Here is an 18,841-nt window from a genome sequence, read left to right as displayed (position 1 = left end):
AGGAGTTTCCAAAAAAATCAGTGTTTTTAAGTAAACAACAATTGTACGATTATACTTACATTCTCCTTCGTACATTATACTACATGCGAACTTAAATGAAACAAATTAATATTTTTAAAAATATTTTTTATGGATAAATTCAACCATCTCGCGAATAAAAAATGTTTTCTTAAAAGTTAGATACTTACAAATAAATAAATTATATTCTACTCGTAGGCAGTTACAAAAATTAAAAATCAATTCAGACATGCCTTTAAAAGCAAAACAATATAAAGATAATACATTTTAATGTGAAATATATACACATACGTTAAAACCCTGACGGTTAGTTGAGAGCAAATAAACAATTGTACAGTTTTTTTGAGTTCCTCCGAACTGGGACTTTAAGTGAAACTAATAATGGGATATCACAATTATTAACCTTCGTAAAGAATCTTTGCAAAGTCTAACAGGAAAGGTAGATAGAAAAACTGGATATTAAAAAAATTGTAGAAGTTGGTTTAAAGTCATCTATGGCAATAGGATTCAACATAGTAATTCAAGATAAAAATTACATTATTTAATTATTCTTTATACTCTCCTAAAGCTATTCCGATAACGACTCTATCTATATACACGATATAAATTCCCTTGTTCCCGTTAAAAGTATATTTACACTATGTATACATGGTGTATCAGAATTTCTATAACATCAATTCTTTGACACCTAGTATAGTATGTATATCTCTGTGAGTTAATACTGTAAAAAAGAAAAAAAAAACTATGAATATACAAAGTCTAGGCATATAAGGAAAAAAGGTCACAATAATATAATTTATTCAATTTTAATATATTAGTAAATTATTGAACGCGTAACAATGCTTTAAATACTATTTTATTCATTAAGAGTTAAAAAAATAATAATCCCTCGATACCACTGACATTATATCCCATTACAGACACTGACAATACATTACACCAATGGTAAAACACATTATTTTTTCCAAAATCAAATGAGATAGACATTTAATTCTTTTTTCATCGCAATATGTTCAAAATTGAATAAAATTTTGTATAATACTCGTGACCTTAACCTTTTTATTCACTCCTTGTATACATAACTAATAGGATCTGGGACAAAAAGGCGCAAAGTTAAAATATTTTGCAAACGCTATTCGACAGCGCCTCGGAAGGTAAAAAATATTTTTCTTCAAGCGAAAAGGAAAGTCATTTTGTTGCAGAAGCCAAACATAGAATGTCAAATAAAGTAAAATTTCGAGAGTGCATTAAATATTCAACTAGGCATTTGAGATAACTTGATCTATCAATCGGAAGTTTTCATACCTACATTAGGTTTATTTTTTATTGCCGAACTAAGTTAATAATTTTCTTCACAAGTTCACAGAATAAAAATAGTTTTTCTGTTCCGACGACAAGTATTCTTCTGCGATAAAGAACAGAATTTTTAAATGATGCATAAATGTAATGGCGGCTCACGAACGGCTGTGCTTTGTTTTACAGTTTCAGACAATAATTTCTTAAGTCCAGTTAACCTGAATTTTATCATGTAAAATTTTGATGAAATTAAATGTTAAGACATAAATTTTGATATTTCCAGAACTAGCTGCCCTACCTGAAAACCTGCGGTAAGAAATGGTCTCCTGCTGCATTAGATTTAAACACTCTATTATAACTTTTTCTTTTCTTTTCTCTCAAAAAAACTCATTTTCTAAATCTTATCATTACCCTTGAAATGATATGGGTTAATTAACACATTGTTTCTTTATAGTTGGTTTGGTCTCATAAAGATCAAAACCTATGTCTTGTAACCAATTTTGACCCTTGTGGGACGACACGCTTTGTGGAGGCACTTTTTCAACTCGAGCTACGCGATTCAATTCTTTTTCGTCACTTTTGGCAATCAACACAGGATTGAAATAAACAACCATTAAGACTCTGCTTGTCTCTGAATTAAATAAAATAATATTTAAATGAAATTCTGTACTGCTTTTCCTTTTCAGCAGTTTGATATTAGCGACACTTTAAGGCACCGACACTCCATACAATTATCACTGTAAAAAACACTAATCTGAAGCTAAAACCTTACAATATCAACTGCCCAGAAATAAAATTAGAGAACTGAAAAACCCTCCTTTACCGCATTTAACCTTATAATTAAAGGTTCAGATCTTTGAATTTTATCACAAAGGCTAGTGCGAGAAACATGATCTGAAGTGGCTTAACACGCTCATTTAATTCACGACATTAGCACACGAAGTTTCTATGATGTGAACCCGGCTTCCGAGGTAGAAAATCATGGGTGCTACAAGATGTAATATGGGCAATTTTTAAATTTACGTATTTTGCAAATATAAAGAAATTCCGTTCCCATTAGAATGGCCACAGATGGTTTCGCACCTCAAAATAAACCTCACATCATAATTTTAAATATGACCAATGCTAAATCTTATGAAAGTTGTGTTTGTGTGCCCCGGACACCTGATACAAACCGTAAATGTTATGGACAATGACATATGTACTAAATGAGCATATTACAGAAACGTACATCAACAGACGATTAATTGGGCATTATATTGATGCTCTCCGAGGCCGAGGGCAGGACAACTGTACTCGCCTGGTTATTGTCGTTGTCAGTGCTACTCAGTTGGATCGTATGCTGTGGAACCTGGATTTGGACGGGAATTTGAATCTGGCTGTTAGGACCCTGAAATTTTTAATATTGATAAATGTACAAAAAATATGTCATTAAGTTTAGTCTAGTATTATGTTATTAAATTTAATTCTGATGATACACAGTTTTGCTCTCTTATCTATCACTTTGTGAATTTCGCAAAATACAGTATGATATAGTGATCTTATGTAGCAAAATGGTGACGTTACATTTACTATCCGGGAAGTATAAGGATGGGTTTTGAATGCCGCCCTGAATTTCAGGAACAAAAATAGTATACAATGAATCTTACATTTTCTGAAGATATAAGCAACACATGACCCGATATAAAGGAAAGCATGAAAGCAAGTAAAAGAGAGTGTCCACCATTGGATGTTAAGTATACAGCAATCACTTGACGATGGCGGATTAATTGCGGGGTAGTATTGATTGAGCAAGTGCATTGTAATTTAGATATAAATACCCTATGAAGGAATTAATTAAATATTGGATATCTATATAATCAAAGGCAAATCATATATTTGAATATTTTCATGCTGGACTCTTTAGTTATAAAAGCAAATATTGTTGATTGTATTTGTTAACTGAATTATGAAATGATAGAAGATTATATTAGATAGGTCAGTCGAGTTTGTCCTCTTTAGTGTTTATTTCTATAGTTCCGATATAAACGCAACAAATATCAATTACTGGAAAACGACAATAGGCTACTTACCCCGCCAGTTCCAACCTGAATGGTAACCTGCGCATGGGTAGTCCCATTGGGTAACGACCCCCCTAATTCGGCCTGCACATCCTCAGGGGTGCCACCCGCCTTTAAAATGGCTTGCGCTCGCTCTGCTTGTTCCTGGCATAAAATAATTAATTTTAAATATTTACCAACAACCCTCAGATATTCAGTCCCATGACTCACTTTCGCTCGCCGTGTGATGTGACTTCTAGTATGCTTTCGCAAATGATCTTTCCGATAGAAACCTTTTCCGCACTCCCCACAAATCTCAGTTTTTTCGCCTGAGTGGATAACAAAGTGCAAATTTAGGTGCTCTTTACGTTTGAAACCTGCGGGAAAAAACATTCTCTAAAGAATATCATACGAAACCAAACAAATTTTGTATCAAAAGTTGTTTATGAAGATAAATCTACACTTACCTTTCATACATACGGAGCAAACGAAAGGTCGTTCAGGATTGTGTCCCAACTTATGCCTTTCCAGGTGCTCTTTTCTTTTGAGACCAGCACCACAGATGTCACAGATAAACCTTCTCTCTATTTTATGGCCCACAAGATGTTGTTCAAGCAAATCCTTTTCTGGATAGGCCATGTGACATTCAGGACAACAAAATAGAGTGGTACCGTCAAGAGCTGTGGCTATATGTACCTTCATAGAAAAATTAATTAAAAGATTAGTTATTGTTTCAAAATTCACAAATAGTATAGAAAGGTATATAGAATAAAACCGTTACTGAATATCTCAGAATATTCTGTTTTACTTAGAGACTAACTTCTATTCAAAGCCTTCAAATAACTATTTTATACCTTCTTTAAACTGGAATTGTAATGTTGATGTATAATTTTTATGGCGCAAAGGCTTATTTAAGAATACTGCTACCTTAATAATGATAAAGAAATCTGATATGAATTAGGTACATATAATAAAAGCGTCTCTTAGCTGCTCTTAACTCCTTTCATCTTTTGCCTTAAAAACCAACATACTCGCTAAAAATATAAGAGCCCAATGAGATTTAATTAGATCGACTAAAAGATCAACATAGATGTAATTATTCGCCGTTTTATCAAGACTATTAGACCCTGTATTAAAAATGCATAACGTATTATTTCCTTAAGATCAAAACTGGATGAAAATAGACCAGGCAAAATCTATTTAAAAAAAAAATGAAAAAATATTGAGAAACATTAGGAAAGATTTAACATTCATAGCTTTATTACAATAAAACATACCTGTCCAGGTTTAGGTTTTTTGGGTTTTGGTGGCTTCTTTTTGTATTTTTTCTTCTTTTTGCCCTTGTCTGCAGAATCATCCGGGTTCTCCTCTTGTGGTACTTCACTGATACTGTTCATAATGAGATGTTCCTGCAAATTAAACTAATTTTTTGGACATTTCCAAAAAAAGGAAAATATTAAAACCAAGGAAAACTAAAGAAAAAAATCGATAAACAAATCTACGCATAACACACTAAACAAAAATGTAAAAACACTAGTACAACCCCAACACAAAAATACTCTACCTACATGGTCATCTGGATTGGCGATGCTCACTGTTTCGATCACGCCGTCCTCAGTGAACTCCCTTTTAATCTCTGGTGCGCCGTTAAACTTGAGAAACTGGTGTAAAGAAGTGAGTGGCAGGGTTTGAGCGGCCTGCACCTAGGGAACCGTTATTCAATTTTATTTGCCGTAATAAAGTTGAATAACAAATTTCGACTAGGATCGTGAGGTTGCCAATCCAACGATTTCAAATTAACGAGTACATGCTTCCAAATCCACGAGCCAGTTTTGGGCAACTTACCTTTTGAAGGTACTCCTGCAAACTGCTCATGTTCTGCAAATATTGAGCAGGTACGTGGATTGCTTCGGGCTCAGTCTGTTGTGGCATCTCTCCGTCTTTGCACATTTCTAAATCAAAATGTTTAAAACAATTTAATTAATATGTTAAATCCATTAAACCTGTCTTAATGAGGGCCACGGGCATCGGCACCTCCACGCTTTTATCGCTCTCATCCTTATCTTCCTGCTGTGGCTGTTGTTGCTGCTGCGTTTGGTGGTGCTCAATCTGGGCTTGCAATAATTGAATATCTTGGGGTTGTAACGCGGCCACCACTGTCATTCCTTCTAGGCCGCTTTGCCCACCATCAAGCTAAAGAGATTGCTGTTTTTATTCCTTTCTCACCGTCATAGACATTGAACTCACGATTTGCAACCCTTCTTGATTGCCATTATACGCTACTGTAAGCACTGTTGCACCTTGACCGAACGTTTGGATGGGGATCTGAGAGAGCTGGTATTTGGGGCTGTTGCCTCCACTTGTTTGGGCGGGATTTACTACCTGATATTATGGAATGTTTTGGCCATTTTGTGAGCAGTAATTCGAGAAAATTACCTGAATTTGTACAGTTTGTTGGGGATCTCCTGGCTTTGATCCAGGCATCGTTATCGGCAGAGTAATAACAGTTTGACCCTGCTGACCTCCGGTGGGGCTGCTTGGGGCCTGGGCGAAGGCACTGGCGTCCAAGGGGCGGATATAATGGATGCCATTTTCACCGCCTTTAAGAGCAATTTTGTACAACTGACCTTTTCTGAATTATACGTAATAAGTCCTAAATAATCTCGTCGCTTTCTGAATTATACTTAAAAATGGTGTAGTTTAATAAAATGAACAAAGAAAACCAACCTCAAGTAATCTGGAGAATTTAGAATTTGATTAGCTGCATACCGAAATAAACATTAATTGTTGCTTTACTAAAACAAACCTTGTAGAACGCCAACGACTTGTCCATTTGCTGTTGTCACACTTTGTGTGATTTTTCCTGCCGAAAACTGAGTGGCTACTGGCAGAGCCGCAGACAGAGGTACCCCAAATGGTGCAAAATTCATGTCTTAATATGAAAAACCTGGAAATATAAAATTTTTCAGTCCAACTATTAAGAATCATTAAGTAATACTTAAATGTATTTATATCTAAACGGATAAGAAGCTTTTAAAAGTGTAGTTATCTCTCTTATGTCGCACCTATATAAAGTTAATAGAAATGCGAATCCAAAGCGGTCCCAGAAAACAGTGAGGAAAGAATTTCCAGAGCTTCAAAAATACTTGTTAGATGTTTTCAATTGTTAAATCTTTAATTTGATGTTCACAAACTAAAACTGCAGAGCTTTAAATAATTAGAAAAAAATTAGCTTCTTAACAAATTTTTAGGTGGACGCCTAAAAACGACGAATGTGTCAATTCCTCACCTGGGAAATTCTCTAAAACGCAAAATGTTGATATCGTAGCTTACATTTATTTAAAATCGATTAAAGGGCGATTCAAAAATGAGGAAGAAATAAAGCAAATTCATAAATTATTTCAGACGCCATAAGATTTTAGAGAAGGTTTATTACTTTATGAAAAAACAGTAGAAAAAATGAACACCTTTTAAGGAATTTTGCATTTTGCAACTTTTACATGCATGTTCAAATAATTCAGATAGAGCTTCACGAAATGGATCTTTCTGTAGCGTCACTCTCGGTTTCATATTTAGAATTTAACTTCGGTTTGTCTTGGTCTCGTATATCGAGACTGAGACTGAAACTTACATAATCTTGTTCTTGTTCTTCATAATCTTATTAACTTAAACATTAAAGTTAAGTTAAAATTACAGATTTATCTTTTTTACATTGCAGTAAATATATTTAAAGAGTCAGTGAAAACTTGGTCAATCTCGTAAACAGAGAACAAGGAAACCAGGGACTCGTTCTTGAAATAGACATTAAAATCTCGTAGTGCTGAAAAGCCCCAAATCCAAGAAAAGGTGTTGTCCAAGAAATTGAAAAAATCAATATCTACATCTAATCAATATCAATATCTATAAAAAAATCAATAAGTTTAAATATCAAATTTTCAAAAAGGTGTGCGTCTCAGGATGTCGCTTTAAAGCTTTCCTCTAAAAAAAATCATTTGATTTAAAACACGAATTAATTTCACTCATATAAATTAAACTTAAACCATTCGAATCAATTCATGGCAACTCTAGGGTAAACTAAAGATTTTTATGGTGCTTTTGAAAATGGAAGCATTATTAATATCATCCAATAATTGTTCTGAGGTTGCCAGGGCTTTGTCCAAAGCCATATACCTGAACAGCTGCGCGCTCCCGTTCGAATCAGCTTTTCAATCAAGACCGCCAATAATTCAAATCCCCCTATCAGAAAGTTGAAGAAGTAGCGTGTCCCCCCCGGAAAGGCAGTACCGCCGTGTCCTTGAGGAAACCCCTGCCCTTATCGTGTCCACTCTTGCACCCACGGAATACAGAGGGGATGAAGCGACTCACTACAAGAACGACACCACCACGCAAAACTCACTCGTACGGTACGAACTGCCAAAGCCATCGACTTGGAAGAAGGGGCCACTGTACGGTACCACGGTTTCTAACGGGTCACGTGGCCTCGGTACCCAGGCCTCTCGTCTTCGTCGGCTACGCGGAGCTAGACAAGGAGGAGGCGATCATTTTAATGTCCTACATGGGTTTGATGTAAGAGAAATCGCGCCGAGGCCTAGTTACCTACATAAAAAGGTACTTTCACCTTTTTAAGAGCTACCGTAGTCGCGCACAATATGACTTTAAAAAGAAACTGCCTAGCTAAAGTACATTCAGTATTTTCTTCGACAACAAGAGATTTTAGTCGCCAATATATTAGAAAATTCACAAATTGCACCTAATGGAACAGTTCTTTCTCAGTATTGTATGATCACTCAAGGTTGATTTGGTATTTTGCAACACCGTCAAGGTTTCGCTAGATAGGTCTCGAAACACTTTTACTCCTGTGGAGTTAATGGTGGGAGTGTTAGATTCAATGAAACAACACCAGCTATGAATATGAAATATACATTCATGAACAAAGCTATTAGACAATCTATTTGTGTTAATGGTAATAATCAGCATCCCTCGCTATTTCTGTATATTATGCCAATAGTTTGATTTGATCAAGGTTCGCATGTATAACAGTAAGGTGATGTTGGGAATAAGAAATTACTATTAATTATCTATTACAAATTATTTAAAAAAGTGTGTACATAAGGGGAGATTAATATCAACAACTTATTAGTTCAGCAGAACAAAAAAAAATTGAAATCATTTTTGCTTTTAAGGAATTAGAATGCAAAAGGAAAATTTGCATTGTATTGTTTTTAGATGTGTACCCTGAGGAAAAAATCAGTACTTCACATGAGAATATGAGTGAAGAGAAAAGAAAAAAAATTAAGAATAAGTTTAATTATAAATTATAAAGAAATAATACTTCACCATTTTAATAAAAAGTAAAAATACAATTCCAGAAATTGATGAGGTATCTAAGGACCAAGCTGGAAAACTCTAAATAGTAGAACTATGGAATTGATTGTCATTAAGCCAATCTTTGCAGTACTCTAATAAAAAGGTTGGTGTACAAATGATAAACAAATCAAACACACTCAAGTGATTATGATCCTATTGCCAAATTCCCAAGGAACATTTTACTTCTTAGAATACAGAAACAAGCCCAAGGTAGGTATCCTTAACATCAGGTTGGCTATCCAAAAAGAGAGCATATGGTATATTTATATTCAACTGAGTGATAGCAATTTTGTGGATCCTCACAAAACTCAAAGTAGTAACAACCTCCCAATTCTATCTAACAAACTATTCAGGTTCAATATCATTACTCAAATGTAGGTTGAAGAAAAAAGGGTATTTAAGAATAGAAACTTATGCTGTATAAGAACTGACCATGAACTATTACCATTTTGAATAGAAGAGAAATAATTCAACAGGAAAATTATTTTCTTGTATAAATAATTGAACTTTGAAAATTTTAGAAAATTAAATTCAGCATAAGTAACTATAAAATACAGGAGACGATTGAAGAAATTAAGTAAAATGTTGGTTTTGAAACCAAATCTAATTTTTATTATTAGATGGATTTAGTTTCATGTTGTAACTAACAATAATTATTATGAGCTTCTAAGTCAACATTATTTTCCTTTCAAAGTTAATACAATTCTTGGAGTAATTTTTATGAATTATATACTGCATAAACCTATCATAACAAACATTTAGAACACTTGGCCAACATTTGTTTAATATATGATACTTGTAATAGCCTGTATACTACATTTGCGGAGTGATTACCTTTGGGAGGTGGACTCAAGTGAAAAATGTAACAATGACTACCTTTTTGAAAACTCATTTCTGGTGAATCTACCAATGTATTATAAATCGTTATAACATAGCCCAAAGTAGAAAAATCCAAACACTGGACTGACCCGAAGTTCAGGTTGGCTGCACTTTACAAATATTACACAGAAGTCGTTCAACCTTCAGAGTTTTAACTTTTTGGAGTTTTCATACAGGTTCTGATAGTGAATTCGAACCACGTAATTAGTACATAATGGAAACTTTCCATTGGGGAGCAAGTTGGCAGCAGTTAAACGCATTTTTGTTAAAAGTTTTTAATAGTTTTTATCATAGCTTGTAGATAAAGCTGACTTGGTTTTGTTAATAAAATTTTAATTTGAATTGTTCAAAGCCTTAAGCATGTAGACATGAACAGGCAAGAACGCTAAAAAAAACATTTACGTAATGGAGACAACTAGAGGTGATATCAGCAGCAACCAGACCAACGCAATTAAAATGGCTACCGCAAATACTAGAGAAACTTCCCAGTTTGTTGTCGATTTTTCGGCAGGATTTTCGGAAAACTTAATTCTCCTGCATCCAAGATATATCTGACGCCGCTGCCCAACTTGGATCGTGGTGGAGGAAATCCACCACCACTTTTCTAAAGATTGTGGGGATGAATACACACGGGCACCCCTTCCACAAATTTCTACGTATCACAGCGACGAAGCTCCCTACCCTCGGACACACGCGACCCGCGAAATCTTACGTGCTGTTATCGGTATCAGGTACATTTAAACGTATTTTGATTTAAACCAAGCACTTACCGTCCTCTCAACTATCCGAAATCGGGTCCCAATTGGAGAAAACTTTTTAGCACCATAACACAAAACCGTACAACATGTCGGATACCGTTCACTTTTCATACGTTCATCTATTTGGCTTCGCTTTGCCAAGAATCCTTCCTTGTATAAACGTCATCGTAGAGGGCATTTCGAACGCAGAATATTTAAATTTCCGCGCCAATAGTCACATTATTCACTGTGAAGGGAACTTATATTTATTTATAGCGAAAATTTATCATAATAGACTTTTGGATAATTAGTAGTTTGTTGTGTGCCAATAGAGTAAAATCCATTGTGAATATATTACGTATTATATCAGTTTATGTATGATGAAGCTTTGGAGTAGCAAAATTGAAAACTGTGAAGGGCGAATAAATTATGAAAAATAAACAGGAGTAAAAAACTTTGCCTACATAAATACACTAGTTAAATCGCTGTACTCTTCATAAACTATTATGCCATTCGACAAAAATAAATTAATTGTATAAACATTAACAATAGTAAAAATTAAATATTGATGAACTTGTTACGGCAGATGGAAAAGGGGTTTCCGAAATGCACACACACTTTTATGATTATGTCCGTGAGAGTTGAATATTGAAACAACATATTTTTGCAAATAAAAAATACGGTATTTAAATGTCTACGGCTATTTAAATAATATCTACAAATATAACCCGACTGTGACAGTAAGAGCGACTAGAGCAACTCGTATTCCTCTGTTTCGAAGTTATTGCCTTTTAACAGCTTCACAATAGTGTCATTAACGTCAAATCCACCAGCGCCATACTTACTATTGCGTGTAATTTTGCAATTAGAAATTAAAAATGTCAACAACCAACAAAATCCATCCCGAAATAGAATTTTAAAGCCATACTGATTGGAATTGAAGAAATAACTCCTTTCCATTCATATTCACAAATTATGAACGTATCAAATAAGGTAAGATAACCGTATAAAGTTGCAAGAGTACGTTAAAATTGATACCGTACAATTTTAGGTACCCGAATCTGAGGAGGAAGATGAGTTGGAGGCTCTACGTTTAGCTGCCTTGCAGACGTTAAAAAAGAGTTCTTCTCTAGGCTCCGTGAGCAGTGCGCCCCCAAATAGTGTTAGGGACCATATTATCCACACAAATAGTCATAGATTTAGTTCAACAAATGAACCTCATGGATTTACTAGATTTTCGTCTAGTCGAGGGGTAAGTATTTTGTTCAAATTTGTCACAGAAAAGAATATTCTACGTAGATATTCCATAAAGTATTTGATTTGAAGAAATCACTCTGAAAATTGATGTTTTTATATACAAGACAAATGCATTGGTATAACTGTGGACTTGAAAGTTTAACAACAATATTATGCTGTATCATATTAAATTGGGTGAACTAATAACAGTGCTCCACTAGAAGCCTAAAGTTTATTGTTACTCATTTAGTGTAAAGGTCTGAATACTTTCTTTCTGAGTACCTGTTAATACTTCATTGTATATAAAGGTCAATTAGTTGAATGATAGATGGAAGTTTTCTTAGGATCATTACTAGAAGGGACAATATTCTTAGGAGATCAATGCAAACAAAGAAATAAAACTTTTATACTAAATGAGATTTCTACAATGCTTATTGCATTTTTCAAGGTTACACAAAAATTATTTTGGGAAGAATGTTCTTGTCATTTTAATGAATTATATTTATTACTGATACCTTCAGTAGAAGGCAGTATTTAGGTCTTATTCAGAGGACACATAATTCACCATATAGGTGGATAAATGCTCTTATATTGTCTGCATTTAAATTCATTAAAATTATATTGAAATGATACTCAATACAGAAAAAGAGGGAAACTATAATGATCTTAATTAAGAAATAAATTTAAAAAGTCAATGCCACAAATAAACTTTTGCTAAACAGATATTAGCTTTGTCTGTCAATTGACATTCTCATAGAACACTCTACAGTCTCATTCTCCTTAAAGTACAGCAAATTCTTAAAAGAAAGTCATTCTGTGGTAGTAGACTAAAAGCTATTTATGCACTGTATAAATGCTACACTTGTCAACACTTCAACAATTTGGCACTAATAGTAGTTTTTCTTTTTTTTATTCAACACCTATATTTTCTCTACTAAAAATTGTCAAAACTGAATCTGTCTACACTGAACAGATAATTTATACATGCCTATATGCATTATAGTCCTTTTCTTTTTTTGAACAAAAAATTCATAATCATATTTTTGAAAATCTAATCCATATTTATGATCTATGACAGTTGTTTTTACTTGTTATAGAACCATTTTCAAAGCAACAGACAAGTGTCCAGAAATCTTATACCTCTAACTCCATCTCAGCCTAAAGTTGTACCAACCTTAAGACAACCTAGTACTGGCATCAAACCAACATTTCCCTTACTTCAGGACAAGCATAAGGGTCAAATATCAAAGTCTACTGACTTAATACCTGAGAAACCAGTTAGTAAGTTTGACCGGTATAAAGACACTGATAAATCAGATGAAGAAGATTCAGAAGATGAATTGCTAAAATCTGATACTGACGAAGAGGATGATTGTACCTTGAAACTGGAGAGATCTGACAGTCTTGAGGCATTAATGCAACAATTGGATGATGAAATACAAGGAAATGTTAAAGAAGATTTGGAACTCAAAGTAAAGACAAAGAATAAAAAGGCAAAGGATGGTGGGAAAGTGGAAGGGAATATAAACCTGAATAGTGAAGATAATGTTCCATCTTCATCTACTGAAACTAAGACTGAAGAGCAAAAGGAGGGTCAAGAAAAAGAAGAAAGTACGCCTGGAAAAAGTGAAATTATTGTTTCGAGTGGGAGCCCAGATTCTGAACAAATAAATGAGAAGTCAATTAAAGTTGAAACATACAACAAAAAAAGGCCACTTTCCCCTTCACAAAGGAAAAATTACCGGAATTTTAAACATGGCAGGGGGGCAAATTTCACAAGGCAGCCTCCTCAAATACCTCCATTTCTCCCTGCAAACGGTCCTCCGATTTTTCACCCAAATATTCCTCCTCCTATATTCAACAACACCCCATTTCAGCTTGGCAACTCTATAACTCCAATTCCACCATTTTATGAAAAAACGCTTCCTCCATTATTAATCAATGCTGAAACTTTGCAAACCCAAACTATGGCCCCTTTGTCACCAAGAAGCGCCAGATTTGTGCTGGAAAACCGCGCCATAATCGAGAAAAGGAAAAGATCACCCAGAAGATCATACTCCAGGAGCCCTTCTCCCAGAGAGAGATCCTTAACCCCAAGAAGAAGGTCTTTGTCCCCATCTCCTATGAAAAGGGCAGGGTCGCCCATCAGAAGAAGGTCAAACTCTCCATTGAGGAAACGATCGCCATCTCCTTTGAGAAAACGCTCGAGATCGCCGAGAAAAAGATCTATAAGTCCGAGACGAAGGTCGTTGAGTCCAAAGAGGAGGAATTTTAGTCCGAAACAAAGACCGTTGAGTCCCAGGTTGAGAAATTTCAGTCCGAAACGCAGGTCACCTAGTCCTGGTCAGCGATCACAATCGCCACGAAGAAAAGACAGAAAAGGTATGTGTTTAATCTTAACTTGTAAATTTACCTCATAAATATTTTTTGCAGACCCTGGTGAAATCGTCAAGAATAAACCAAGTGTGCGTGACCGCCTGGGTCTTAGACAGTCTAAACCTGAGGAAACTGAGACAAAAATCAAATCCAACTCTAGTCCTATAAGAGATGAAAAACCACTAGATCCTATATTAGAAGCCCGAAAAAAGAAGTTTGAATCTAAAGAAATCAATGTTAAGGAAGGCATAATTAGGCTAAAGCCCAAAGATGAACCAAAGCTTGAAACAGATAAATGCGAACTTGAACCTCAAGTAGAGATTACAACCACAGTGGAACCTCATATTCTCAAAACTGAAGAGAAGCTTGAGCAACCAAAACAAGAACCGATAGATGCTTTTTTGACTGAAGAATCCGTTTTAGAAGATGAGTTGTATTTGGACGCTCACTTGGATCTGTTTTCCGACGGATCCTTCAGTGAGAATGATTATAAAGTTAAAGAGAAACCTGATTCAAATCCTTTAAATGAATCAAGAGAGAAGAAAAGTCGGCACAGCACTGTTAAAATGCGAAGTGAAAAGGAGCGCCGCAGAAACCCACGTGATCGCCAACTAGCCGACCGTAAATCTCCAATTGGGAAGTCCAAATCATCACCGAAAGGGGAAAAATCGGCGTCTAAAAGATTGAGAGTAAAGGCTGAACGGCACCCCAAGAAATTTGAACGGAAAATAGAGATCAAAATTAAAAATCCGGCTAAGTATGAAAAGACAAGTGATTCGGAAGGGGGTAAAGAATCAGAGGTGGGAAATTCTGCCAGGAAAGTCAAATTGGGAGTTGGTGGAAAATTAAAAAATATGGAGGGCGATGATGATGACACGGAAATTATGGTGGAGAGCGATGAAGTAGAGAATGATGTTAATGATGAAGGTAAAATTCATATAATATTATTTTTTATAAACCTACACTGATCATATTTGATACACTTTATCTTATGTGCCTGAAGTATTATTATAACTAGTTATTTAAGTCCTGTCTTGAAAGCGCAATTAACAAGGGCTAGTTATAGACTACGGTTACTAGTAGTGAGAACTATTCTGTCAAGGTTTGATTTTACCACTTTGTAATCGAAATTTTAAATAATTTTTTTTGCTTTGTCTCAGGACCACTTGAAGACTTCCAATTATGTCCCCAGTTACGGTTCGAAATATAAATAATGCGTAGGTGGATAGTCATTATTATTTACTTGACTATGACTAAAATGTATAGCTCTTTTTCATATTATTATTGTTTTATTTCATTGATATTTACTGTATTTCAGTAATTAAAAAAATAACTAAATATAATCCCAAGAATACGGAATGTAAACCCCATTTTGGGTAGGTATACTATAAAACAACACAAAATCCACCCGGGACTGCCTATACTAGGCAACATATCCGACAAGACATTTCTGCAATTTAACGAATAATCCGACTTATAATAATCTATACACTAAAATTTTAATGATAGTCCACGTCAAACTTATTTTTGTTTCTTGATAGGTGATTTACGCGCTCAGTTAAGTAAAAAGAGAGCCGAGAAGCTGCACAAAACTAAGTCGTCTCCAGGTGTCACTTCCAGGCTGTTGCAAAATGCCCTAGAAAACGCCCTGCCGATCAAGAAGTCCAAAAAGTCGAAATCTAAAGAATTATCAAGTTGCGGTAAGAATTTTTCACATGTTTTGACCATTACAATTAATAATAACTGATATTTATTATTTAGGTATGCAAAGAGAAGTGGTGTAATTAATAATACCTCCTCTCTCTCCATACAATTTTCTGGTGAATTACTTACATAAATTCCACATTACAATAGAAAATATTTTGATCTTAGAATTGGCCGCTGTGAAAAGCCTCTTTACAGCTGATTTTATCGCCTATCTGGGGTTAAAGGTCAATGCCAAGAGATATGTAACTGTCTATAAGCATAAACGAATTAACATTCAATTCAACCCGTCCAACCTGGTAGAAGGTATTATTTGTCACCCTCCTAATTGTTTGTTTTCCTGCTTATTTTTTTTAAGTGCCTTCAATTTGATTTTTAACGATAAATAAATGAAATTTTAATTCAAGGAGAACGTAAGCTGCCGATCCGTCTGAGACTGGGCATAGCGTGCGATTCCGACGTGTTCACCAAGACTAAAAGGAAGTCTAAGAAACGGAAAAGTAATGATAGCGAACACCAGGTATTTGATCATTTTTACGTATTGAGTAATATAGCAAATGTGGGTCTTTTGTAAAAGCGGTTGTTGTTCTAATGAGTTTGTATTGATGAAAGGAGATGGATGGTTAAAGCTACTCTATAGTGATTGTGATACTGAAGGGTGATTAAAAAGCCTCAAGTAGTCGTTTAAATATCAGAGGCATGTCTTGGATGAATTAATTTGTTATTTGTTTTCAATGAGATGTTTGATGATGTGTATAGCAAATAGCTTAATCAACGCCCTACGTTTATAGTTCACAGCGTACTGCAATGTTTTTTTTATCATCAGTTAGTATTTCAGTGTACATAAAGCAAGTGAGTTAGTTAAATGCTAGGCAATGAACTTTTCATAGAACCATTTTTAGTACTAGAAGGGATGATATTCTTAGGTGACCAGTGTGGACTTGTGGAGGAAATAAGAACATTTCTATACTAAACACGTTTGCGACAAGGCTTTATTGTCTTTTTCAAGGCCAGAACGGAATTAATGAGTGGAACAGCGCTCTTATTATTGAAAATTTAAGTACTTGCTAGTTTCCTCAGTAAAGAGCCGTATTTAAGTGATAAACATGAGACATACAAACGACGATAAATGGGGATGGACAACAATTTTTTTGTTAATTATCAAATGTTGTCGTCATAACCAATGTTTTCACATTGATTGCAGTATAATTTAGGATAACATGTAAGAGATAACGTTTCTATGTTACAATAATTTCAAACACAAAAATGAAAAATCTGAATGCCAGCTAATTAAAAACGTACTACCCTTGTCCTAGTTCGTGAATATTGCAGTTATTCGTATGGAAAAGTGGAAATTAAGAAAAATGTTAGCTGCTGAAGTTTAAAAGGACCCAAGGCATGTCCCACTGGGGTATGTAAGTTGTTAGCGAACCTTGCAAAGTCATAACTACATCTATTTTATTAAAAGAGTTAATAATAAGAAAATAAATTTATTATTAGAAGCGTTTATCAAGGAGACAATGAATTTCAAGCAAAGTGAAGAGACTTGTATATCTGGAGAAATCTATAGAATTTGGGTAAACTGTGGTTATATATGCGTAATTGGATAGTTTTTTTCTCTGAGGTTAAAACCCATACCGAGCTGGTAAGAATTTCATCTCTTTTTACTACAGTGACCGATCGAGATAAATACATTTTTACTATACATCCAAAACGAAACTTTCAGGGCCCCTCATTGCAAGTTGAGTTATCAACTATATGTCTTTTTACGTGAAGCTGTGATTTTATAATATTTGAAACACTTACTGAATCTTTGCTATTAATTATGGTCTGTATATGCTGGATATGGAAAGTTGGATGAATGTAGGAAGGCGCAAGAATGAATTTAATAATAGAATGGATGTGTCTTATGTGGCGCTTTCAAAAGGTTTTAGTGATATTGCATGCATTCAACCAAGTGTATATTAGCTCTACATAATTCGTTTTATTTTATAGCTTCCATAAAAGTGTCTGTTAAAACATTTTCCAGTCGAATTTTAACAAAACGCTCAAATAACGTTTGTTGTGCGCTGATCGTAATTTTGGTATTGTTTAAGTATTTTTTCTTATGCGCGAAGAGTTTAATTCGGTGTTAAGGCAACTAAAACTGTGAGCAGGATCGTTGAACAAGTACCAAATAATACTTCTATTTCTTTTATTGATTATTAGACAATTCTAACAATATTTCTCTTTTTAAAGTTTCTATAGGTAAGAACTGTATGATACCAGAATCACCTACATTATATCTGTGATAATATTGTGATATGGACCTATTTGTAGTTTGGCCAATTTGTTCATGTGTGTCATGCTATTTTTCCCATTTCCCACACACTTTAATTCATAGAATTCAATGACCGTAGGCTCATGTGTATACCCTGTTCCTTTTCGCTGTTTAATTTTTTTCATAATTTCAAACTCGTATATTTATTTTAAGAAAAAAAAATTATTTACATAAGCCCTCGGTCAGCTGAAGGTAGTATTCAAATTGAAACTCATAATTTTGTAGTAACAATCCCTATACTTTAAGATTGTATTAGGTCTAGCGGAAGGGTGTTTTTTTCTCTAGTTTTACTTTATTTATTATTTTATAACTTGTACCCGAAAACATGTGATTTAAATCTAGTCTTAGTGAATAGATCATAGTCATTCCAAGATTGTCCCCATCAGAGAATCCTTTAACACAAGCTATACTTATTGGTCACTAGGTGTAAAAAAAGCTGAGGAGACGCATCAGGAACCGACCCACCTATGGAAAATACACGTCTTGAAGTTTGGTTTCAGTGGAAATGACATTATTTCAGTGAACTCGATTTAGTTTAATACCCTTGTTTTAAGTGTCGCTTCTTTTTTTAAAGATTAAATTAAGCATCGCTTTTCTTAAATTTGATGGTAAGCTGTTCTGTAAATACTTAGGCTTCATTAAGGAAAAATCTAATGATTTCATTTCTAAGAGTAAATTAATAGATTTAATTATACCAGTTTATATCTCCTTTATAAATAGAATTTGTACATAATTTTTGTTGAATAGAATAGTTTAGAACATAAAATATTGTTTAATTATTTATTTTAATAAAGAAGTCCCTGTTACATATGCAGTGTTGTGTTCTAGTCTCTCTGCACCTGTAAACAATATACTTACCTCCTTTGTTT

General features: G+C 34.4%; 2 protein-coding genes across 5 annotated transcripts; one reads left to right on the top strand and one right to left on the bottom strand.

Moving 5' to 3' along the window:
* Positions 1-109: 109 nt before the first annotated feature.
* Positions 110-10,742, bottom strand: LOC136343108 (zinc finger protein 281-like). Of its 4 annotated transcripts, none has more exons than XM_066289529.1 (12): positions 10,370-10,742; positions 6,160-6,300; positions 5,790-5,953; positions 5,601-5,735; positions 5,357-5,546; positions 5,199-5,305; positions 4,922-5,056; positions 4,631-4,762; positions 3,821-4,049; positions 3,585-3,730; positions 3,387-3,518; positions 110-2,704 (listed from the first exon to the last, which is right to left on the bottom strand). In XM_066289529.1, exons 2-12 carry the CDS (start codon positions 6,281-6,283, stop codon positions 2,558-2,560), a joined length of 1,641 nt encoding a protein of 546 aa, XP_066145626.1. In that variant the 5' UTR covers positions 6,284-6,300; positions 10,370-10,742; the 3' UTR covers positions 110-2,557. The 4 variants fall into 4 exon arrangements, with proteins under 4 accessions (XP_066145626.1, XP_066145625.1, XP_066145627.1 ...); XM_066289528.1 differs by having other exon boundaries at positions 4,631-4,774; positions 10,370-10,737; XM_066289530.1 differs by lacking the exon at positions 4,922-5,056 and having other exon boundaries at positions 4,631-4,774.
* Positions 10,743-11,151: 409 nt separating this feature from the next.
* Positions 11,152-18,786, top strand: LOC136343106 (neurofilament heavy polypeptide-like). Its single transcript, XM_066289526.1, has 7 exons — positions 11,152-11,329; positions 11,388-11,588; positions 12,670-13,954; positions 14,006-14,875; positions 15,490-15,648; positions 16,060-16,172; positions 18,397-18,786. Exons 1-7 carry the CDS (start codon positions 11,312-11,314, stop codon positions 18,400-18,402), a joined length of 2,652 nt encoding a protein of 883 aa, XP_066145623.1. The 5' UTR covers positions 11,152-11,311; the 3' UTR covers positions 18,403-18,786.
* Positions 18,787-18,841: the final 55 nt, after the last annotated feature.

Source organism: Euwallacea fornicatus, chromosome 13, assembly GCF_040115645.1.
Source record: "Euwallacea fornicatus isolate EFF26 chromosome 13, ASM4011564v1, whole genome shotgun sequence".
Lineage (NCBI taxonomy): Eukaryota > Metazoa > Arthropoda > Insecta > Coleoptera > Curculionidae > Euwallacea > Euwallacea fornicatus.
This window is presented reverse-complemented; position numbering and strand designations above follow the sequence as displayed.

Bases quoted from the DNA above. Each gene is read 5' to 3' on its own strand.
- LOC136343108 (XM_066289528.1), bottom strand. From the start codon at position 6,283: ATGAATTTTGCACCATTTGGGGTACCTCTGTCTGCGGCTCTGCCAGTA. The intron at 5,736-5,789 runs GTAATTTTCTCG...CCATAATATCAG, and splicing joins AACAAACTGTACAAATTCAG to GTAGTAAATCCCGCCCAAAC. The intron at 5,057-5,198 runs GTAAGTTGCCCA...ACGGTTCCCTAG, and splicing joins TGCAGGAGTACCTTCAAAAG to GTGCAGGCCGCTCAAACCCT.
- LOC136343106 (XM_066289526.1), top strand. The intron at 11,589-12,669 runs GTAAGTATTTTG...TACTTGTTATAG, and splicing joins GATTTTCGTCTAGTCGAGGG to AACCATTTTCAAAGCAACAG. The intron at 13,955-14,005 runs GTATGTGTTTAA...TATTTTTTGCAG, and splicing joins ACGAAGAAAAGACAGAAAAG to ACCCTGGTGAAATCGTCAAG.